Source organism: Candoia aspera, chromosome 3, assembly GCF_035149785.1.
Source record: "Candoia aspera isolate rCanAsp1 chromosome 3, rCanAsp1.hap2, whole genome shotgun sequence".
Lineage (NCBI taxonomy): Eukaryota > Metazoa > Chordata > Lepidosauria > Squamata > Boidae > Candoia > Candoia aspera.
In genome coordinates, this window is record NC_086155.1 from 160,968,450 (window position 1) to 160,993,739 (window position 25,290).

Below are 25,290 nucleotides of genomic sequence, written 5' to 3' on the forward strand. Positions count from 1 at the left end.
TGGCTTCTTGCCTAAAACAGAACTGTAACTCATGGTCTCCCAGTTTCTAGCCTGGTGCCTTCACCACTATACCAAACTGGCTCTCATGGAAGCATTAGTATACCTAAATGTTTGTCAACCTACAGTCATGGGAAAAAGTAAGTACACCCTCTTTGAGTTCTATGGTTTTACGTATCAGGACATAATAAAAATCATCTGGTCCTTAGCAGGTCTTAAAATTAGGTAAAGACAATCTCAGATGAACAACAACACATGACATATTACATTGTGTCATTGTTAATTTTTACAAAAATAAAGCCAAAATGGAGAAGCCATGTGTGAAAAAGTAAGTACACCCATGATTCAATAGCTTGTAGAACCACCTTTAGCAGCAATAACTTGAAGTAATTGTTTTCTATATGACTTTATCAGTCTCTCACATCATTGTCGAGGAATTTTGGCCCACTCTTCTCTACAACATTGCTTCAGTTCATTGAGGTTTGTGGGCATTTGTTTATGCACAGCTCTCTTTGGGTCCCACCACAGCATTTCAATCAGGTTGAGGTCTGGACTTTGGGCCATTGCAACACCTTGATTCTTTTCTTTTTCAGCCATTCCATTGTAAATTTGCTGGTGTGCTTCGGATCATTGTCCTGTTGCATGACCCCATTTCAGCCAAGCTTTAGCTGTTGGACAGATGGCCTCACATTTGACTCTAGAATACTTTGGTATGCAGAGGAGTTCATGGTCGACTCAATGAGTGCAAGGTGCCCAGGTACGTGGCTGCAAATCAAGCCCAAATCATCACCCCTCTACCACCGTGCTTGACAGTTGGTATGGGATGTTCGTGCTAATATGCTGTGTTTGATTTTCGCCAAACATGGTGCTGTGCACTATGGCCAAACATCTCCACTTGGTCTCGTCTGTCCAAAGGACATTGTTCCAGAAGTCTTGCGATTTGTTCAGATGCAACTTTGCAAACCTAAACTATGCTGACATGTTCTTTTTAGAAAGAAGAGGCTTTCTCTTGGCAACTCTTCCAAACAAACCATACTTGTACAGTCTTTTTCTAATTGTACTGTCATGAACTTTAACATTTAATATGCTGAGGCCTGCAGAGTCTGAGATGTAACTCCTGGATTTTGTGCAATTTCTGTGAGCATTGCACGGTCTGACCTTGGGGTGAATTTGCTGGGACATCCACTCCTGGGAAGACTGGCAACTGTCTTGAATGTTTTACACTTGTGAATAAGTGTCCTCACTGTAGAATGATGGGCTTTAAGTTGTTTGGAAATGGCCTTATAACCCTTCCCAGATTGATGGGCAGCAACAATTTCTTCTCTAAGATCATTACTGATGTCTTTACTCTTTGGCATTGTGTTAACAACACCTGAATGCTCGAGACCAGCATACCCATAAAACTTCGGCTTTTATAGAGGTCACACTTGCTGATGATCAATTAATCAAGGGCATTTGGTTAGCAGCACCCTCTTAATACCTATAGAAGCAGTAAGGGTGTACTTACTTTTTCACACATGGCTCATTTTGGCTTTATTTTTGTAAAATAAATAATGACACAGTGTAATATGTCATGCGTTGTTGTTCATCTGAGGTTGTCTTTACCTAATGTTAAGACCTGCTAAGGACCAGATGATTTTTATTATGTCCTGATACGTAAAACCATAGAATTCAAAGAGGGTGTACTTACTTTTCCCCACAACTGTAAATATTCATAAATGTAGTAATCTGCTTTTTATTGCACTAGACCACTGATCTATCTACCAGTATCTATCAAAAGCACTTCTCAGTTTCACTTTGACATAAAGTACACCAACCATATTTATAAGTAGGATGTACTGCCCAGAAAACACCTTTTATTTTTTTTTCTTTTCTGTATCTGTACAAGAGACAGCTCATTACTGATCTAAGGTAGTAACATTTTTCATTCACACTTGCTATACAGGTACTTTAAATGTTAACAACAATAATGGTGTATGCTTATGAGAAGTCTGTACATACATTACAATGCAAAGCTCATTTTCTGAAATCACAATTAAAAGGAAGGGGGAACAGGCTCCCTATTGCTGATCTAATATATGTAGGTTTTTCTGCTATTGTATGAACTACAGTTGCAATCGAAATGATTCAACCCCCGTTGCAAATCAGGTTGATTATCAAAATGTACAGACTTTCAGCTATTTGCAATGAACAAATCAAACAAAAGCAATTGAAATAGCTCAACACAACGAATGCTTCAAGTGGTGTCCCCAAAGTCAACTGAAAATGCAACTTATAATGACTTCTCCAGTCTCAAAATTATTCAACCCCCTGAACAGAATCCGTCACAATAGCACACATACAGTATGCAAAACAGGTGTTATCTCAAGCACACCTGATGCAACTAATCAAGGGCTTCATTAGTTGCACCAGGTGTGCTTGAGCTGGAACACATGAAATACCTGAAGTGGCTAGGGGTTTGCTGAGTGTCACGTTTGACTGCATGTTAGAAATACAGTATGGCTAAGTTAAAAGAATGGTCCAGAAAGGTATCATCGCCCTTCACAAACAAGGAACAGGATACAAAAAGATAGCGAAGGCACTGAATGCTCCTAGAGACACTGTTGGAAGCATAGTTCACAAGTTCAGAGTTAAAGGAACAGTGGTTACACTACCTGGACAGGGCAGAAAAAGGAAGCTGTCAATGGCTGCAACCAGATTTCTGAGAGGGCAGGTTGAGAGAAACCCTTGAGTGACTGCAAAAGACCTGCAGCAAGACTTGGTGGAAACAGGCACTGAGGTTTCAGTGAGCACAGTAAGGCATGTACTAAACACAGAAGGTTTCCATGCCAGAACTCCAAGACGTACACCACTGCTGACCGAAAAGCACAAGAGAAGTCGGCTCCAATATGCTCAAAATCATATAAATAAGCCACAGAAGTTTTGGGATTCTGTTCTGTGGAGCGATGAAACAAAACTGGAACTTTTCGGCCTGATGGATCAGCAGTATGTCTGGAGGAAGAAGAACGAAGCATATGCTGAAAAGAACACTCTGCCTACAGTTAAACATGGTGGTGGCTTGGTGATGCTCTGGGGCTGCTTTGCATGCTCTGGCACTGGAAACCTGCAGTGTGTGGACGGCAAGATGGATTCATTGAAGGATCAGGAAATCCTAGGAGAAAACGTCATGCCATCTGTAAGGAAGCTGAAGCTTGGGCGTCACTGGACCTTCCAACAGGACAATGGTACCAAGCATACCTCAAATTCCACTAAGGCTTGGATGCAGAAGAAGTCCTGGAAGATTCTACAGGGGCCATCACAGTCACCTGACTTGAACCCCATAGAAAATCTGGTGGGATTTGAAGAAAGCGGTTGCAGCACGCAAACCCAAGAATATTACTGAACTGGAGGCTAGTGCTCATGAGGAATGGGCTAAGATTCCTCAGGAATGCTGCCAGAAGCTGGCTATGAATCTCGTTTGCAGCAGATCATAACAGCAAAAGGGTGCTCTACTGAGTACTGAAGATGCTTGCCATGAAGCTGAAAGTCTATACATTTTGACAATCAATCTGATTTGCAATGGGGGTTGAATAATTTTGATTGCAACTATAAAACTGAGAAAAACAAAATGCCTTATGAAGGACTAAAGCACTATATTTTGAAGAACAACTCCATTCACCTCCTGAAATGCACTCACCTGTGTTTTAAGTGTCCTTTCATTGCTCAAGTTTTTTTCATACTGCATTTTAATTATGTTGATTTCTTCTTCGTTTTTCAATTTATACTCTTGTCAAAAAAAAAAAAAAAGAATTAAGAATTTGTGGAATGTTATTGCATCAGAATCACAGCACTCTGGAATTTCTCTCTCATTAAATCTTAATTTAATAGAAGGGGAGTAGAGCCCTGCCATTTAATATCCAGTCCAGAATTATACAGGGTGGGAGGTGCTTAGCTTTTAAACTCCTATAATGCTTTCCAAAATTCAAATATGATTAAACAGAGACAGACTTGTTGACTTATTAACCTAATTCATAATATAGTTTTGACTCACTGTGTTTTGTGAACCTAGCGACTGTGACCTGTAATGTTTTTAGTTTTGTACAATACATGAAACATAAAAATGATACTTAAAGTAGATGAACTACAGTTTGGCATTATGCCTAGTCTATTTAGTTGTTACTGGCAATCCAACCAAAAAACTAGAATCAGTTCATTTGCTAATTATTGTCTGTGTGCCAACTGGCACGATGTCCAAGCTGACAAGCTAAAGTTATTGCCATTTTTGTACTTCTAAAGTTATTATATGTACAAAAGACGTGATGAACAATAGCAAAATAAAACAGTTCCTAGCACACGTCTATCTCAACTCAGAAAGAAGATTTATTGTTCCCATTGTTAAATAAATACAGGATGACAGCCTAAGTCATTATATTACTGACCCTTAAATTTTGTTTTCTGTTAGGATTCTACTGTGTTTATAAGAAGCTTTAATTCATTTTCTATTAAAATAACTCAAAGGAAACAAAGCAATTAGAAATTAATACAAAAAAAAAATGAGACAAAAAAATACAAATTATAAGGGTTTATTCACTGTATTTCCACGTTATCTCAAATTTTCCAGACTTATAAAGACTGAAATCTGTCTTCTTGAGTACAACTATATACAATCACACTTAGTATCTCTGAATTAGTTCTGTGTGTTCACAAAGAATATTTGTGAACAGAAAGAACTAATATTTTCATACCTGGGACCAAAAAAAAAAAAAAAAAGCACAGCTATAAAGCAACATCTATAGGATAATCAAACCATACTCTGCTGCTGCAATGCTGAAAGACCATTCCTCTGTACTGTAAACGCATTGGCCTTCTTCCAAAAAATAACACTGAAAATATGAAATACCTTCTTCAAGTTTTTTAGTATTTTCATTTAGCTCAGAATTCTCCTTTGTTAGAAATGCCACATCTTTGGTTAATGTATTATTTGTTTCTTCAAGCTAAAGGGAAAAAAGGGGGGGACTTTTCATTAACATCAACTGTATTTGAATAATAGTTGTGAAAAAGAAATAGGAAATTTTATAGAAGTATACTACCTCTGTTATGGAATTAAATAATAGAATAAACAGTCACATATATATGGCCAGTAGCAATTCATCTTTCCATAACTTATTTTTAAATTTAAACTAACCTAAACATGTGTTTTTACTCATTTTGGTGTTAGTAAAAATTATATTAACACAAATACTAAGTTTAAGAAGACATTCTGTTTTAACACAATCAAGCTGATCTGATATGTGTACAGCAAGAAAAAAGTCAAAGAAACAGTTGGTTCACCAACTGGAGAAAATGGCAAGATGGTGATAAGGAAAGGGAGAACATTGAGTTGTTTATTTCCTATTTTGCACCTGACTTTTCACAAAGGAAAACACTAATCCAAGCTGTCAGAAGCTGCACTGGGAGAAGAAGAACAGAAATGTGAGTCTAAATAGGTAAGGAATGGGTGAAAGAACACCTAGCTGCTTGGATGAATTTAAGTCTCTCGGACCAGACAGATTACCTCCCAAGAACTGGCAGATTTCATCTCAGTACCACTAACTGTAATCTTTGAGAACTCCTGGAGTACATGGTAAGTGCTGAAAGACTGGAAAAGAGCTGATGACATCTGGATGGCTTCCACTCTGATAATGTTCAGGAACCTATTAAGACCTGGCTATTCTCCCAGGCTTTGGGGTGGGATGATGGTTGAGTCTCTGTTGGATCAGAGTTTTTTGGTTTTCTTCAGGCCACTCATGATCTCTTTTTGGTCTTTTGTTTTTCTTATTTTTTATTTTAAGCTGCCCAGGATCCTTGGTAGTCAGGAGGCCTCTAAACTGTATGTATGAATACATCAATACATCTTTTAAAAAGGAAAAAAAGTGGACCCTGGAAGCTCCAGATCAGTCAGTATCTGGGAAAATTCTAGAAAAGATCAGGAGTCAGTTTGCAAGCCCTTAGAAAGGAACACAGTGTTTACTAAAAGCCATTATGGGTTTGTTAAAAAAAGGTCATGCAAGCAAATCTTACTGCTTTTTTGATAAAGTGACTCGATTAATAGATCAAAAGAATGCTGTAGATGTAGTATACTTAGACTTCAGTAAGGATTTGATCAAGTTGACCACAGCTCCTTAATAAAACAGAACAATGTGGGATGGATGATCTCACTAGCTGTGGATTTGTAGCTAGTTTTAAAAAAACCACACCCAATGTGTGGTCCTTAATGGTTCTATGAGGAAGTTATCTAGTGGAGTATTCCGACTCAAGATTCAACTCTTCAAGGAGAGCACAGGCTAACTGCTTAAACCTGCTAACAGGTTTTGTTTCAGCCAGATCTAATTGTGTAACAAGGGCTTCTCTATAAGTCAAAACTACTAACTACTATTGTAAGTGAAAACTACTAACACGACACTAGAAAATAGCACAATGTAGTGTTTGTAATATTCAGCTTGGGAGACAGTTTCTTACTTAGCTATGAAACTCAGTGATGGTTTACAAATTTATGTCATTTATGAAAAATTTACAACATTTTTCATAAATGACATAGATAAGGGGACTGAATGGATACCCATCAAGTTTATAGATTAAACAAAGCTGGTGGGGGAGGGTTTACCAACATTGCAGAAAACAGGCTGAAGGTAGAAAATGATCTTGATAGACTTGTACACTGGGCTCTGTTTAACAAAAAGTAGTTTAGTTGTGAGAAATGTAAACTTCTGCACTTTGGCAGGTAAAACCAGATGCATAGGTACAGGTAGTCCTCAACCTATGACACAATTGGGACCAGAACTTCCATTGTTAAGCAAGGCCCGATTTTACAACCTTTTTTGCCATAGTCATTAAGCGAATCACTGTGGCAGTTAAGTGAATCACGTGGTTGTTAAGTGAATCCAGCTTCCTCCATTGACTTTGCTTGTTGGAAGCCAGCTGGAAAGGTTGCAAATGGCGATCACATGACCCCAGGATGCTGCAACCATTGTAAATGCATGCCGGTTGCCAAGCGCCTGAATTTTGACCACATGACTGCAGGGATGCTGCAACGGTTGTAAGTGCGAGGACTGGTTGTAAGTCCCTTTGTTCAGTGCCATCGTAACTTCGGTCACTAAATGGTCGTAAGTCAAGGACTACCTGTACATGATTGGCCATACCTATCTCAGCAGTAGTACTTGTATGAAGGATTTGAATGTCCTGATAGACCACAGATTAAGCATGAACAAGCGATGTGCTGCAGCTGCCACAAGACCTAATGGAATCTTAGGCAGCATCAACAGAGGTATAGTGTCCAAAGCATGGGAAATGACAGTTCCACTCTATGCTGCATTGGTCAGACTGCACCTGGAATTTTGTGTCCAATTCTGGTTGCCAAAATGTAAGAAGGATTTTGAGGGCAGAGGAGGAGGGACAAAGATGGTGAGATCCTTGGAGACTAAATCCTATGAAGAACAGTTAGAGGAACTGGGTATGTTTAGCTTAAAGAGAACTATTAAGCAGTGGAATACTCTTTCTCCTGTAGTTATAAAGGCTCCATCACCAGAGGTTTTCAAGCAAAGGATGGTTTACTATGTGTATAAAATGGTATGAGGATTCCTGCCCTGGGCAGGGAGTTGGCTAGAAGACCTCCAAAATCTTTTCCAACCCCGTAATTCTGTGATTTCCAATGCAGGAAAATAACGTTTCGTATTTCATTGAAGGAAGCTACATGCTTATTCACCTATATTCATGCATCAATCATGCCACTGAAGGTTTGTAAGAAAAACAAGTGTGCACCATAGTAACCTCTCAGTATGTAGCCACATTACTAAAGATATGATAGATTTCTTTCTCACGACATAAAAAACTGCCTTCATGATATAAAGATATAAATATAACTTACCCGACTGACAATATTGTCCTTATCAATAATTTCTTGTCTATTTCGTGATGCTGCTTTCTTACTCTCCTGTGTTAGTTCAAAATACTGTTCTTCAACGAGAGCTCGGGCTAACTGTTCAGATTCAGCTTTTGTTTCAGCCAGATCTAACTGTGTAACAAGAGTTTCTCTGCAACATAAAATTATTATTTTTAAAAAACACTGCACTGTTCCTTAAGAAATAATGCCATGTAGTTGCTCAGCTTAGGAGACAACTTATTTAGCTGTAAACTTCCTGATGGTTCTATTAGGAGATGGTTTGTTTGAAACATGGTTTGAACAAGTTATCATGATAATTACACTAAGCCATAATGGGGATTGTTTGACTCAGCACAATGTATGAACTCAGCCACAGTTTAACTCTGGGCCAGTGACTTATACAAACTGGTTATACAAACTACTAAGTTTCAATTCAAGGCAATTACAAGAATAAATTGCAATCCCTATCAGGTACTAAATGAGATTGTTTTTGCTACGGACAGATGGAAGGATAAAAATAATCCTAAATTATCTCTGCATACTAAATTATCTGAATTTTCTACTTTATGGAATGTAATTTATGCTGGGATTATGGCTCCTTGTGAATATATAATTCATTTCACTGAATACATGTTTTCCATATCCGACAAAGAGCTGTTTTTAGGCACATTTTAAAATGCAACAACCAATTACTTTGTATTACAAAAACTACTTATTTAAAAAGATATTGTTTTATTCTTGCTAATATTTTTGCAAATATGCTAAACAGGAGATCAAATTTTATTTTTATCTTTTTCTAAGGACCTACTTTTTCTTCTCAAAATATAGGCTGCAATTCACAAAAACACATTTAAATCCCTTTTGCTTCCAAATGATAAAAGATGCTTATTTTCTCAGCAATATCAATGTTCCTTAGAGTGTCTCAATTTTGGAAGGACTATGCCCATAATAGTGACTTACTTTTCATTTTGCAGCTCTTGTATTTTTTTCTGCGTTTCTTTATTTTTTTCCTCAATTTCTTCTTTGAGTTCTTTAACCTGAGTTTTATAAAGCGTCTGCAAATAAAAAAAGACACCATCATCATTTAGACAGTCTGTTACAACCCAGAAATTTCCATTCATGAGTCAAACTAGGGATGATAAGGGCTACATACTATTCAATCTATATTTATTATTTATATCAAGCTTTTATAACTGCTCTCTCAAAGAGCTTACACCTGTTTTTGATAAAAAAGGAAGACATTAAAAATTGTACAATTAAGCCAGCCACAAAAAACAACTACATACAGATAACAGCACAATTTTTTACTCAAATAATTCCCCACATGCTGCCTAGTACAGCAGACAGGTAGAGGAGGAGGAGGATTTGGAAGGAGAAAGTAATGGTAAGTTAGTCTGAGATTCATGAGTGCTGGCTTGAGAACAATTCTACCTGCTTGATCAGTGAATTGAAAATTGAGGAAGAGCAGTCAGGTGTGGAATGAAAACAGAAACTGTCCTACAGTTTTCCATACCTAAGAGATATAAAAGACTGTCAGTTTGGAGAGGCCAGTTTCAATATTGCCTTCGCTTTATTGAAGTTTTAATGAATGCTGCCAGAGGAAATAATAACAGCAAGATCTACAGGAGGTCTTTTCTAATTAGGCCTTCCTGTCCTTCCTAAATTGGATTTTAAAAAGTATTGTGAATTAAATGATACATAAAATAGTTAACAAATTAAAAGAGTATTGTAATGATTAAAATAAATAATTATGTTAATCAGACTGGGCTCTTTTTTATTATATAGAAACAGCTGAATAGTTACTTTATAATTAAATAGTTTTTACACTGAGATTAACATTTTAAGAATAAAGTGCCAGTGTTGTTAGTTTTACAAATTCAGTCTCTAATCATCAAGATACACTTAAAGGAATATCATTCATATCGCCCAAAAAGATCAGGCCAAATAGATAATCAAGGTCAGGGCACAGATCCCAGTAGCTGGTTGAATTGTGGAAGAGTTAGTTTTCTTCTTAGATCTGAGCTACATTCTGTGCAATGAAATGGAATTATTAGTGTAAACTTCAAGCTACTGATGGGAATTCCAAGTCTAATTTTTTCTCTAGATACAAAATTCTGCAAAACGAAAAAGAAAAAAAAACACTATACAGGTAAGATACTTTTTTCACTAGTTTATCTAGTGCACTGATTTTCTATTTGCAGAAGGAAGTCTGAAGACATTTTTTGGATATATAGAGCAGACCCTAAACATAAACAAGCCAATCACAGTAAGCCTCTCCTCTGAGAGTTCCAGTTGTCATGACTAGGATAACAGTAAAGTGGAAGAAGGCATTCTAAAAGACATTTCTTGGATACCTAGTGAAAAAAATGATTGATTATAGCAATTCTTTAAGCAAGAACAGGAATCTTCAGAGAAAGATTTATTGGAAACCAAAACACAGATACTAGTATTGCCTAGGTGGGGTTGTAGGCACAGAAAGTCAAGCCTGGTACACCATTGAGCCCAGCCTAATATATATGTCCAGAATGACAACAAGGGCAAGTCCAGATTGGCCTCATATAATAATGGCTAAAAGACTATGTAAAAAAATTCCTGTTCGCCTTTTTTTTTTAGCTCTATAGATATTGGCTAGGAGACAGCAGGCAAAAAAAGTCAAAGTCAAGCAGTAATAAAAAACAACATTGTGTGTTATCTTACTTGTTCTTCCTCCCCCACTTACCATTTTTCCCATTCTAAGCACAAAGACTGTAAAAAACTGAAAGTCACTATTACTAGATTAATGCAAGTTGGGCATAACATCATTAAATGCTTGTGCAATATACAAGAACACTTACAGAAAAGTATTGTTCAGCTTCTAATTGATCTTGCAGTTCACGCATTTGGCCTTCATTCCCTCTGTATTGCCTTTGAGAAAAAGAAGTTTTTTACAAAAGGGAATTTTTACTCTGAACTCTTAGTCATCAGGTATTCAGTAGATCAAGCAATAAAAGTATTATTTGAGCAGAACAGACAGGTAACTTAAAACAAAGAGTCTACAAGTTCCTTAAAGTCTACCATATTTATGCTATTAGTCTTCATGGACAACTTTCCATGAGATGTTTGCATAAATTACTGTAAACAGTGAAGTGAGAAGTCAATGCAACACAGTATCAACCACATTACTAAAAACAGCCATTCACAACATGGTTCTTTTTGATAATAAAAATGTAACTTACTTGGCCAGCTGAGCCAACTCAAATTCTGCTAATCTTTTTGCTTCCAACAATGTGTTGATCTCCTGTTTTAGCTGTTTCTCAGAACTCTTTAAACTATCTGCCTCTATAGCATGCATCTTCAGTTCATTCTGTGTCATCACTCTTTTATTTATCTCGTGTTCCAACTGAAGTGTCAGATTCTTAACCTAAACACACAATAAACAATTTATTTATTTCTACCTACCTACTTTGGCACTACCCAACTCCAGGCCAAGGATGAAAATATTCTAATTCCTAAGAAAATCCTAACACTTCATATTATATTAAATCCACATACACAAGGACGTGCAGCACTTGGATCCAAGGTGAAAAAGTGCTTTGAAGCAGGTTTGGGCATGCATCTTTTCCTGGGCTAACATGGTGGCTGTACAGTTCCAGGAAAATATGTATCTGAATTAGGGAGGTGCTGACAGTGCACTCAAAACTGCTCTGAAGCACCTTGTTGTATCCTCTCAGCACTTCCTTAACTTAAGCATGTATTTCTTTGGGTTTCCACAGCTCCCTTGTGAGCCAAGGAAAGGATGGTAGCTTTTTTAAAAAGCTGCTGGCAGGCGCAACCCATGCCTACTCTGAAGCACTATTTTAAGCTTTGGATCCAAAGTGTTGCATATTACTGCTTGTAGGTACAGTAATATTAGAGTAAAATTATGCATGAGATCCAAAACAATACTTATGCCATTTTTATTCTTTGCATTTGATTGCATTTGCTTTTGATTGTCTCAATCAAAATGTCCTTAAAAAATCAGTTTCGAAAGCATTTTGCCTTGAGACATCTGGAACTCCAGCCTGAAATGCCCTACATCTACAAATTATGTGGTCCTTTGTGCTCTATTCTGTATGAACATGTACAGCAAGCATATACAGCAACAACGACTTTCCTTAACAAGTTCTAAAGTTTAATATTTCTACTTTTAACCCAGGGTATCAAAACAAAGGTTCAAGTACTTTCATAAGAAGCCTCAGTAACTTGTCAGTGGCCTTCCAATTCTACTTAAAATTGCTGGCTAAGTTTAATTACGATTCAGGAAACATTTTAGAGTGTTATGCCAGAGCTTCTGGAGTGAGGCAGTTTATAAACAAACAAACAATTTGTGAAATTAATTTTGTGCTGGATTTGCAACTACACTCAGATATTTTTTTTGTTCACAAAAGATAAGGTATGTTCACACTGGCACAGAAATTATTGTCTTACTTCATCTTCCAGTCTCTCCTTCTGTTCAGTAAGGTGCTCAATCTTCTGCTGGGATTGCTTCAGATCAAAGTCTAACATGGAACATTGTTTTTCAATCTGAACTATTCGATTTTCTGCCTTCTCTCTTGCAGCACGTTCTTCTTTAACCTTTTTTTCAATTTCTAAAGAAACAAAGAGGAAAAACAACAATTAAATACAGGTAGTCCTCATTTATCAACTGCATTTGGGACAGGCAACACAGTCACTAAGCAACACGGTCGTAAAGTGAAAAGTCACGTGACCACGCCCAAGTTACATTAGTTCATCAGTTCCAGCTGCAGTTGTTAAGCGAATCAACGCGGATCATTAAGTGCAATGTCACATGATTGCAACTTGCAACTTCCTGCTGGCTTCCCAATTGCCTTTGCTTGTTGGAAGCAGGTTGTGAAGGTCACAAATGGCGATCACGTGAACACAGAGTGCTGCAACTGTCATAAATGCGTGCCAGTTGCCAAGTGCCCAAATCATGATCACAGGAATGCCACGATAGCCACAACTTCACAAGTTTCCTTTTTCAGTGCCATCATCACTTGCTGAATGAGTGGTCAGTAAGCAAGAACTATCTGTAAAGTACATTACATTAGGAATGCCAAAAAAAAAAAGTTATTCATGAGATCTTCCAGATATCCTACAGAGGGATGAGGGAAGATATTAAGTATTTAGGGCAGCTATATCTGTATACTACTAAAACTCTTGTGTCTGTTTGTAAACTTTAACTGGGCAAATGGTGCATCATAGGCCAACCATTTTTGAACCACGGTACCTCAAACAGGCTAACTTACAGAATGTGTCCAAAATCCAGAACCCATGACTCCTGTGGAATTGAAATTTGGCAAATTTTATTAAACATTTTATGATATAAAAATTATCATAAAACATTTTATGACATAATACAAGATGTCATAAAACATTTCCTGTGGTCGACTCCTGATGTTTGATTGTGCTATACAGTTCAATATGAATGACATGGGCTACTTTCAAGGCAGATACATCTCTGAATATCTCCCTGAATTTTTAAGGACTTTTCTAGTGAAGGCAGTACATTAAAAGCTCTGCCACTGTTGAAGACATTGAGGGATCTGGTAAGGAAATATCTCTGAAACAATGACCCAACGGATCACAGGTTGTCTAATTAATAACTAAAAATTTCCTAGAATTGTTACATGTACTATACTGATAGGTTTAAATGCATATAGATTACATACGCTGAGATAATACACAGAGGATGGCCAGCTGTTCTCTCTTGTTCATTACCACCTTATTAATATTATGGGAAACAGAGACTGGTACCCAAATCTCTTCATAGTTAAATAATAGAAAATAACTACCCCACATCTCAGCAGGTCATGCCTCCAGTAAAAGAGACCTTTCTATAATGGTAGATTAATATTCTGTAGAAATGCATTGCAGCTCCAGAACTATGATGAAACATGCTGAAGGCTAACTTAGCACAGCAGTATACCATTTCCCACAGGAACTTTCTCAGAGTTACCTACAGCAAGCCCAGAAAAGTAAGCAGGTTAGACCTGGTTAGTACTCTAATGGGAAATCATCAGAAAATCAAAGGATTATAGGCTAGACTGGGAATTTGAAAAAAATATCCCAAAAGAAGGCGGTGGCAAACCACTCTCAGATGGTTGCCAAGGAAGCTACACAATTTAGGAAGGCACATGCAACCCATTGTTATTTAAAGGGAGAAATATACAAACATTAATTACATATTAACCTTGCTTATACTTTAAGAACTTACCATACATAGCAACAGATTTGGCCTCTTCTATTGACTGATGCTTGTCAGTTAACCGAGCTTTATTTATGTTATGCTCATTTATTTCTTGCTCTAAACGCTGTTGTACCATTTTAAGTTTGTAGTTTAGATCTATTTCTAAGTTATTCTTCTCCTGCAAGATATTTTGTATAAAATGGTATCAGATATATTAAATATGACAAGTATTCATATTTCATTACACTTTTCAATACCTTTCTTCTTTCAGATACCTTTTTATTTGCTGCACATCTACCGGGTCTTGAGTGTGTATCAGTAAAATGCCTGTGGGATGTGGGCAAAGATATACTAACTTGTAAGTTAGTTTCTAATTACAAACTCTAGCTTGCAAAAAATAGAGTGAATGTGCTTGAACAAAAACTATGTTTTGGTTTTACTTGGCATACTAACCAAAATATGTCAAAAGGACCAGTATTATCCTTAATGTTAGCAGGAAACATTGCATGTGGCACAGATACAGTTAAGGCTGGTAAACTATCCCACAATTTCTCTATATTGCTAAAACACATTTGTGAAAACCTCAATTGACCAAAGCCATGATGGGCAGAAGAGGTCATTATGTATGGGCCCACTGGGTGATGACTATGACATACAGAAGATTGTGAGTTGAAATGTAAGATGCATAAGTGGTAAAGGGTAGGAAACAAAATGGAAAGAAAAAAAGATACAGTACATGTCTGTGAGACCAAGACAGAGGAGAAAGATGAAACAGATCTGAATGAAGATGGTTCAGTCTGATCTTGTGGAGTTGATCAACAGATGCAGAGAAGTTAAGGTGTAGGTTCAATTATGAATAAAAGGGGTAAAATATAGAACAGGAAGTATGAATGTATGCCATCTAGGCTGTTGGCAATGTGTACAAAAGTAGGAATCAAAGATGATAATGGAAGAACCAGAAACGAGTTTTGGGCAAAAACTATGCAATATTCTGAATAAATACTATCTGGGGAGGCAAAGGGGGAATTGTGTTAGGTAGCATGAATGGATGAGTGGGAGTACAGAAAATGTGACTGGCCTTTGGAGACCCCAAAAGTATAGAGAATGATGACTCTCTGGTATCATCTGCTTAGAAAAAGTCTGTCGTGAATACATGACTTAAGCATACATCTGTTCAAATGTACAGATGGAAAGGAATGAATATAAATCTAAAAGCATGATAAACTGGATTGTTTATTTATTTTTGTATTTTGAATTTCATCACTGCCCATCTCATTCAAAGAGTGACTCTGGGAGGTTTACAGTAAAACTAAAAATAAATACAGATTAAAATAGAAAAAAAACAGTATTTCTTAAATAAAATGTAAAATGCAAGATGGAGATATTAAAAGTTCTTAATTTAAATTCATGTAATTCACAGGGGCCTCTTCAGGGCGCTAACCACCCCCAGAATTACCCCTCCTCCCGCCACAAGTGAAATGGCAGAGCCAGGTCTTCACTCCTTTCCAGAAGGCCCGGAGAGTGGGGGCCTGCCTCACCTCTGGGGGAAGAGTGTTCTACAAGGCAGGGGCCACGGCAGAGAAAGCTGTCTTCCTGGGCCCAGCCAAACAACAGTCTCTCATGGACGGGGTCTATAACATGCCCTCTCTGCCTGACCGGGTGGGACGAAATGGGATGGAAGACAGAATTATTGGAGAATATAAGGATATAAGGGTGATAAGAAGTTCTGAACATGGGATAAAATATGTCTCGCTGGTACCTGGAATGTATCTTAGGAAAAATGGACATAAAAGAAGAAACAAGAAAGAAAGCAGAATAACTATAGGAAGAAAAAGAGTCCTGTATAAAAAAATATTGCTAGATAATTTCCCAACAAAATGAATGAGAAGTTTTTGTAAGGAAATATTATTTAAAAGCTACTTATAACAGACTGAGACAAATTTTGGTACACAATGTCAAAGTAGTGAATACAGTTATGCTAATACAAAGCATGAAAGAGGAGCTTGGTGGAATGATAAAATAAAAGAAGCTATGCATGAGAAAATGCGTATAAGAAAATGAGTGCTGCCAAAAATGATATAGTACATGTATAGGGAGATAGAGGAAGTTACAAGGAACACAGTAAAGAGCAAGAAACAGTTAAAACAGGCAAAGAAAATACAGAGCTACTTTTAAAAAAGTTAATTAAAAGTTGCTTTGGAAGACAGTGAAGAGAACTAAAAAAGGAGCCTCCAACTGAAGGAATGGAATTAAAAATAAAAGCACTGCAAGGATTTGAGATGAAAATGAAATAAGAGTGTGCTGGAAGGAATATTTTAGAGATTTTCGTGAGAATGATACTGATATGCCAAAGAATAAAATTTTTAAAAATGCTATGTTAACATGCAAGAAAAAAATGATGAAAAAGAGGTGATAAATGTTGTGAGAATGCTGAACACTTGTGAAGCCATAGGCACAGATGTTAAAATATGAATCTGGAGTGGTTGTGTACCTTGTTTGTGCATGAAAGCTGAATCTGGGATGGCAGAATTCTGACTGAAGGGATGCAAGAGATGATGGAAAGTAAAATTTGAGAAATGCACTGTGGCTTTATATAAGGCAGAGGAGTTGAATACCATCAGCATACCGACAATATCAAACCCCAAACTGGTGGATGACCTCAGCCAGCAATTTCATGTAATATTGAAAAGGAGGGGAGAGAGAATAGAACCCTGTGGCACCACACACAGGCAAGGCCTAGGGAGTGCTCTATCTCCCCACAAGCAACACCAACGGTATTGAAAGCTGCTGAGAAATCAAGGAGCAAAAAGATGGATGCACCACCTCCATCTCAGCTCTGCCACAGGTCATCAACAAGAATGTCTCAATACTAAATCCTGACGTGAAACCTGACTGAAACAGGTCTAGATAATCTGTTCCCTCCAGGGTTCTTATCATCTGCAGAATGACTACCTTCACAACAATCTTCCCCCAAAAGACTGGTTGGTAATTGTTGGGTCCAAGAATAACCTCTTTCAAGAAACGAAGGTACTACTTCTTCCTTAAGAGAGGCCAACACCACGGCCAGGACCCAAGAGCGGGTCACCTCACTGGCTGCTTTTATGACCCAGGAGGGACCTGGATCCAGTAAACAGGTGGCCAAGCTGACAGCACAGACAACCCTGTCCACTTCCTCAGGAGTCATCAGCTCAAACTCATGCCAGATCACACTATCAGATTGTGGCCCAGCCACCTCAGCCTGCCCTGCCCAGTCAGAATCTACATCTGAGTGAATCTGAATGACTTTATCCATCAGGTAGCCTGAATAATCCTCACAGCAGCCCAGCAGATATTCTGAGGGGCTATCCGTACCCAACAGGGATCACGTTACCCTAAACAGAGTTGCTGGATGACTATCAGTGGACACAATAAGGGTACAGAAATACTGATGTTTTGCCCCTCTTATTGCCACAAGGTAATCCCTAATATGGGGTCTTACTCATGTCCAGTCACTTTGAGTCTTCCTCCAACAGCGCTCCAGGTGTCTCTTCTGGCACTCCATCTCCTGGAGCCCCTCAGTAAACCAAGGCGCACCCTAGGATCAGCACACAGGTAGAGGCCACAAAGAAGCAATACAATCAAAGGTCCCAGACACCTGCCCATTCTAAACAGTGGTTAGGGCCTTGGCTGAACCACCTACCAGATCCTCAGGGAAAAACCCAAGCTCTCTCTGCAACCCCACTGGGTCCATCAATTGCCTGGGGTGGGCTGATCAAACAGGCCCTGTGTCCCTGCAGGGAGTGGTGACAAAATATGTGATGATCCTTTAGTTGTTTTCAAGGACATGTGTATCAGGAATGCTTATAGTAAGGGTAAGACCGAGTGGCTGTGGGTTAATGGTTCTTCTGTATCTGGGACATTAACATCTCTGGTTCTGGATGGGGTTGCACTGCCCCAGACAGACCTGGTGCATAACTTGGGGGTCCTCCTGGACTCACGGCTCCTGCTCGAAGAGCAGGTGGCAGCCGTGGCCAGGAGAGCCTTTGTGCAGCTACGTGCTGTGCAGCAGTTACACCCCTTCCTGGATCGGGAGGCTCTTCGAACAGTCACTCATACCCTTGTTATCTCTCATATAGACTATTGCAGTGCTCTCTACATGGGGCTACCCTTGAAAAGTATCCGGAAGCTCCAGATGATCCAGAATGCAGCTGCACGAGCTGTTTTTCGTGCCTAGAAGGGCACATGTAATACCACTGCTGCGCAAGCTGCATTGGGTACCAGTTTGCTTCCGGGTCCAATTCAAGGTGTTGGTTATCACCTTTAAAGCCCTACATGGCATGGGACCAGGTTACCTGAGGGACCGCCTCTTCCCCATTACATCAACCCATCCCACCCGATCGTGCAGAGAGGGCATGCTGTGGACCCTGTCTGCAAGAGAATTTCATCTGGCGGGGTCCAGGAAGCAGGCCTTCTCTGCAGTAGCTCCCACCCTGTGGAACATGCTGCCCCCGGAGGTGAGATTGGCCCCATCACTCCTGGCCTTTCGGAGGAGTCTGAAGACCTGGTTCTGCCACCTTGCTTGGGGTGGAGAGGGGAACAGATCTACATGGGCATGGTTGTTATAGACCACTCTTCCCATACTTGGACTGTTTTAGATTCTTCGCCACCTGGATTTTTTATTTTACCTTTATTTATATTATTTATTATTGTATTTTATACTGTGTATTTTATGGTTTTTAATCGATCGTTGTAAACCGCCCAGAGTTCCCCAACGGGAGGAGATGGGCAGGGACAAATGAGAGAGAGGGGGGGGGGGGTTGGGAAATGAACATACACATTTGTATGCAGATTATGCCATATTGGCCAAGAACCCAAATGATTTGCAGCAATCTTAGATATATTTTATGGTGCAAAGAGGAATAAGGATCTGAAAATTAATGCATCAAAACTCAAGATAATTGTATTTGACAAGGAAAATTAAGCAATTGCAAATTATACATAAATATGACAAAAAACTAGAGAAAGTAAATGAATATGTATATCTTGGTAGACTGTGCATTAAAGGTAAGAAAATGGATGGAGACACATTCATAGAAAGGTAGTGAGAATATGTCATCTGCACCCAGGGATCAGCGCACAGGTTGTCTGCTGTGAGGAATTTTTTTTTCCAGAAGAAAAATGGCTGTGTGTAGCAGGGTGCTTCTGCCCACTTTGTTAAATGAAAGTAAAAGTTGGATATGTCAAGAGAAATGCAACATTAAGTTGAATGCAGTTGAAATGAGTTACTTAAAAAGAATATGCAGTAAAACAAGAAGAGATAGGGTCAAGAATGAATGAGTGGCAATTTAACATGAACTGAACACAAAAGTGAGCGACCAGAATCCAGTATAAAAGTATAGCAATGTGGCTGAGTCATTTAGAGAGAACGAATAAGGCCTGAATTACAAAACCAATATATGAAGGAGCAGCAAATAGCTCAAGAGAAAAACAAGAAAGTCATGGTTATGGTCAGATCCATAAAAAGTGAGAAATAAGTTTAAAGAACAAAAGGCAATGTATGAAACTGTGTGGTTGTGGAAGAAAAGATGAATCAAAAGAACAGAAAGGTCTGGGGAATAGTGGTGTAGAGCAGATTTATCTCTAATCCCTTTTCCTTTCTTAACTAATGCCTTTAATATTTGTTTCACTTGTTACTTCTTGCTGCCTTTCTGTGCTTTGCATAACACTGCTTATCCTGAAAGGGACTAGTGTAAATCTAGCACCTGCTGGTAGCTCCTTAAGGCAAATACTCTCTTTCCTGGGACTGTGCAGTAGGAGACACACTTGGTTCAGCAAGGTGGAAACAAGTACTATGTTCCTTCCCAGTACACTCCAAAGCACATTTTGCCCTCAAATCCAAAGTGCTACACAGCTGTATTAATAAAGTCTTAACATTTAGAAATAATGGTAATTTAGCAGCAGGTCCCAATTTGGTTTCTGATTTACCCTTCTTCCAGGGCCTTACTGAGTTTTATAACGTATTCCTATCACTTTCACATGTGTATTTGCCTGGATTTCTAAAAATATGCAGATATATTTTTTATTCAAAACATGCAATGCTTCCATTCCAAGATTTACATCTCGTATACATGAGACTTTGTGATTCATTACATAGTTACCTTACCTTTTCAGAATGATTAAGCATGTCTTGGGCCTGTTTTCTTTCTTCTTCCACTCGCTCAAGATTGTTTTTCACTCCTTTGATTTCTTCTTGTAAAGCTGTAATCCGAGCTATAGTAATAATTAAATATATTTATCTGTTTCTATGATTCCACATGGACAAGTATTGTTTACCTACATAAAACTCCTAACATATATCAAACATGCTTCATTAAGAAAAAAGGCTGTATTTAAAATATTAGATCTATGCTCCCAAACTTCCACAAAATTTAGTAATTAAATTGAAATTGTGTATACATATATTTTTATATACGTATACACATATACATGCAAACAACTGAAAATGAAGTATATGCAAGTGATCACACTCAATTAAAATGACAGATGTGGAATATTCACATTTGCAATAAAAACTCTAGTCTTTATTGATTTGAAGAACTTGCATTTGCCAATGCAAATAGATTATGCCCACAAATTCCCTAACACATGTGCAGAGTAGCACAAGCAAAAGCTTTTTTAGAAAGACATTAAGAGACCTATACATTCCTCAGAAAACCATTTTTAACCCACCATCCATTGTTCACATCAGTAAATAGTTGGTAATTATGAATAAGGAAGTTCCTGTGCATACTTAGTACATGAATTAATAAAATCATATGATTTTAGCTCCATGATTTAGGTCCTATTCAGAAACAGACTTCCCCAACTATTTCCACAAGATAAAGAGAAGCAAGAGTAGTTTAAGGCAGGAGAAGAGAGAAAGTATTTTATTCTGTCTGTTGTCATTATTTGTATAAATGTCCTTTTTATTTGTGAACAGACTTTTTATATTGCCAGATTCTGGGCAGTGTACAAAAACATAAAAACATTAGATAAATCAATCTGGCTAGCTCAAAACCTGAACCATATAAGCCAGAAATGCTTCAGAAAAGCTAGGGCTCGGCAACTTTTTTCAGCCAGAAAACATCTGAAATTGGGACAATTGGCACATTCATAATCTGGCTGCCATGGAAAGAGAGTCACAAACATATTTTACCTAGTTTTACCACACATATTTTAAGCTAGTTTCCAAGGATGCTCTGTAACTTCCCAGGGGACCCACAAGCATTTCTGTAACTAAATACAACACACAGGATGTATTTTTGCTTTGCAAAATAGTAGGTACTTTTAATTTAAAAAAAAAAAAACTTAACATGGGCAAGAAGTCTGATAGACCCAAGGAAGTCATCTAGAGACAATATTGTTTTCCTCTGACAAAAGAACTATTTGTAAAAATGAACAACAGTAAAGTCATATTATGCTAAACTCTTCCTAAAATATGCCTTCTCATATTATTACAAGGAGCTTTCATAAAACAAAGAGTATGCTTGAATTTTCCCCTTGAATTTAAAGCTTAATCCAGGAGTTCTTTTTGGAAGTGGACTTTCATTCCTTAAGTGTACATGTTAGTAAACTTCCTCTTTTCTTCCTCCATCTTCTTCTTGGTCCTATTCACTCCTTCCTCTTTCAGTGCCTAGGCAAGTTTCTGTACTTCCCTCAGCTAATTTCTGTCAGCCTAATGTAGCCTAAAATCAAGTTGGAAAAATTCCACGGCCACATGGTTCTAATAGCATATATTTTATCGCAGGTTTGTTGCCACAGGCACCTTTGGATAGATTCTGAAAAGTATGCAAAGGCCAGACTGGATTCTCTGTTGTAAACTGCTGCATCTAGCTTACTGCACCAATTCATGTCTAACATATCTGCATAGCATAGGATACATGCAATTGTCATGCTGGATTCTTTTGTACAGTGAAAGCCTCTATATCTCATTTTCCACACATGGAAACAAAGAATCAGATCACATTGTTGTTTGTCCACTGTATTATGCAAAGAAATTCTGAAAAAAAATTCCATGAAATATATTTTGGTAAATGGAACAGCTACCACAAATTCTTAGTTTTACATAAAGTATGTAATGTTTGTAATGACGGGACGCGGTGGCGCTGCGGGTTAAACCGCTGAGCTGTCGATCGGAAGGTCGGCGGTTCGAAACCGCGCGGCGGGGTGAGCTCCCGTTGCTCGTCCCAGCTTCTGCACACCAAGCAGTTCGAAAACATGCAAATGTGAGTAGATTAATTGGTACCGCTTCGGCGGGAAGGTAACGGCGTTCCGTGAGTCATGCTGGCCACATGACCCGGAAGTGTCCTATGGACAACGCCGGCTCCAAGGCTTTGAAACGGAGATGAGCACCGCCCCCTAGAGTCGGACACGACTGGACTTTACGTCAAGGGAAACCTTTACCTTTACCTTTATGTAATGTTTACACTTTTGTAAGAGCATTTAAATTTAATTTAGACTGCATCATTCATATAATATGTAACTCTGTTCAAAGGGGAAAAAAACTAAACTGTTATTTATATCCCATGGCATCACAAAAAAAACAAAAAACGATTTACATTTTATAATTACACTAGGGTAAAATTATTACCTTGTAGCTCTCCAATAATTTCTGATCCATGGCTCCTATCTCTTCGTTCTACTTCCAGTGCTCCTTGTAGTTGGAAATAATCCTTTTCCACCTGTAATTTTGTGTTTTCTAGAATTCTGCATCTCTCCTGCAACTCCCTATTTAATGATTCAAATTGACTTATTGACTTGCTCATTTCTGTATGACTTTTCCTTAGTCTTGCTGCAGTATCTGACTCTGTTCTCAGCAAATCATTGGCCTCTTCAAGCTGTGTGAGGAGCAGTGGGATGAGGAAAAAAATATCAGAGGACATTCTAAAAGGAGCATGCCTACTCTTTCATATTTACTCTAAAAAGAGACATTTAGTTATTTATTAGGCCACCTAATCATCAAACAACTCAAGGCAGTACATGGGACAAGGTAAAACCACAATATAACAGTAGAAGAACAAAATAGTAAACAACTGTCTAGGGAATAAAATAATTAAAACAGTTATAACATACTAGTATGTTCATAAAATCCTATGGTCCAGTGCCTGCTGGAAATGCCAAATCTTTAGGGCTTTCCTGAAGGACAGCAGGGTGAGGGCCATGCAAACAGCATGGGGGTCAGGGAAGTGCATATACTTGTGAGACAAAGTAGATAGCAAAAATTACTTACTTGCTTTTGCAACTGTGTAATTTTTTCATTTGAAATATGTGAATGTTGACTAATTTTTTTTAAGTCTTCCAGCTGATCTTTTAATGTTGACACTAAAAGCAAAGAAAAACATTTCACACATATATTTTAAAAAATATTTCTAGGTAAACCTGTAACTGCAGAAATAAAATGTTCAAACCCAATCACTTCCCATCTTAGTTAAAAACAACAACAACAACATTTTCATCCATACTTTCTACTGAAGATTGTGGCCTGAGGAAGGAACAGAGGTTTCTGGAAGTGAAACACTGGCCCAAGGGATGGTGTCATCAAGAAAACTTTGGATTCCTGGACCATGATATATTATCTACAGAAGGGCTTTTGTGAGAGTTATGCTGCACTTCACAGAGACTGAGAAAAATGTGTTTTGAAGACATCTTACTTGCGTCATCTGGCAGGCTTTAAACTAACTCTGGAGGGGGAAGAAGACCAATACCCAGAACTACACTCAAATCAGTAAATCTTACAAGGGAAGAAGTGGTAAGAAGGAAGGGGGACTAAGGAATACATCAGAAGGTGCAGCAGGCAAACCTAAGAAAGACAATACTAAAGGGCTCAGATGCCTGTATACCAATGCTCAGAAAATGGGGAACAAAGAGAACATGAAGTCCTAGTACTGGGGTAGAAGTGAGGGGCATGTTGCAAATATGACATTGTTGGCACTGCTGAAACCTGGTGGGATGGAACTCAAGATTGGAATATAGTACAGGAAAGAGAGATTTGTTCATGCCCAACAAAAGGGGGAGGGGGGTTGCATTATGGATAAACAATGTCTACACCTGTATGGAAATTTGTGATGGTGAAAACTCAGCTAAAAGTGTCTGGTGAATATTAAGGGAAAAAGAAACGATGATGCTGTTGTAGGTGTGTACAGCACCTACAAAGGTCATCTACCAAGCAGAAGACATAGACGAAATCTTAAATCAGATAGGCATATCATTCATAATACTGTAGTAATGGAAGATTTCAACTACCCTGATATCCACTGGGAATCAAACTCTGTGGCAAGTGGAAGATCCAGCAAGTTCTTATGCGCCTTGTAGCAACTTCATTGTCTAAAAGGTGGAAGAGGGAACTAGGAGATTGGCTATAATGGACTTAAACTTACTAACAAGAAAGAAATGGTTGAGGAAATAGAAAATGTAAGAGCCTTGAGAGAAAGTGACCATGTGATCCTAGAATTCACAATATTGCAGGCAAGGAGAATTACCTGTGCTCAGTTTAGCGTTCTCGTTTTCAAGAAAGCTGACTTCAACAAGCTAAGGGAAAAAGTAGGAAGGATTCCATGGACAGAAATCCTGAAGGGCAAAATGGTTCAGGAGAGTTCGGAAATTCTGAAAAATGAGATAATTAAGGCCAAAACACAAACAACACCAAAGAGAAAGAAAAATGGGAGACAGCTGATGAAACTAGCATGGTTGCATAAGGGGACCTCTGATAAACTGAGAAATAAAAAGCACAAACTTTAAAAAATGGAAAAGGGGACATACAGCAAAAGCAGAATATCAGGAAGTAGCCTGAATCTGTAAGGATGGGGTCAGAATGAGCTGAAGTTTGCAATGAACTCTAAAAATAACAAAAGGCTTCTTTGAGTGAACGTGGAACAAAACAAAAGTCAAAGAAACAGTCTGCTGTTGGCAACATGGCAAGATGGTGCCAGACAAAAGGGAGAAGGCTGAATTGCTTAATTCCTATTCTGCATCTGCCTTTTCACAAAAGAAAAAAGTGGCCAAACCTGTCAGAAGGTACATCATGGGGACAGAAGAGAAATACAGATCAAAATAAGCAAGGAAGTGGTGAGAGAATACTTAGCTACTTTGAATGAATTTAAGTCACCAGAGGCCCAATGGATCACATCCCATGGTAGTAAAGGAACTGGTAGATGTGATCTGACTGCAATCT

The 25,290-nt window shown here is 38.3% G+C and overlaps 1 protein-coding gene across 2 annotated transcripts in view; it reads right to left on the reverse strand.

The window, feature by feature from the left end:
- The window catches only part of ROCK1 (Rho associated coiled-coil containing protein kinase 1), a 98,069-nt gene that overhangs the window by 21,247 nt on the left and 51,532 nt on the right, over positions 1–25,290 (reverse strand). For both annotated transcript variants that reach the window (XM_063299162.1, XM_063299163.1), the window contains 11 exons: positions 23,350–23,441; positions 22,711–22,957; positions 20,245–20,351; positions 14,130–14,280; positions 12,341–12,501; positions 11,110–11,294; positions 10,729–10,798; positions 8,855–8,949; positions 7,880–8,045; positions 4,877–4,970; positions 3,674–3,762 (listed from right to left, as the gene is read on the reverse strand). In XM_063299162.1, the coding sequence (XP_063155232.1) occupies positions 3,674–3,762; positions 4,877–4,970; positions 7,880–8,045; positions 8,855–8,949; positions 10,729–10,798; positions 11,110–11,294; positions 12,341–12,501; positions 14,130–14,280; positions 20,245–20,351; positions 22,711–22,957; positions 23,350–23,441 (1,457 nt within the window). The remainder of the gene's footprint in view (positions 1–3,673; positions 3,763–4,876; positions 4,971–7,879; positions 8,046–8,854; positions 8,950–10,728; positions 10,799–11,109; positions 11,295–12,340; positions 12,502–14,129; positions 14,281–20,244; positions 20,352–22,710; positions 22,958–23,349; positions 23,442–25,290) is intronic.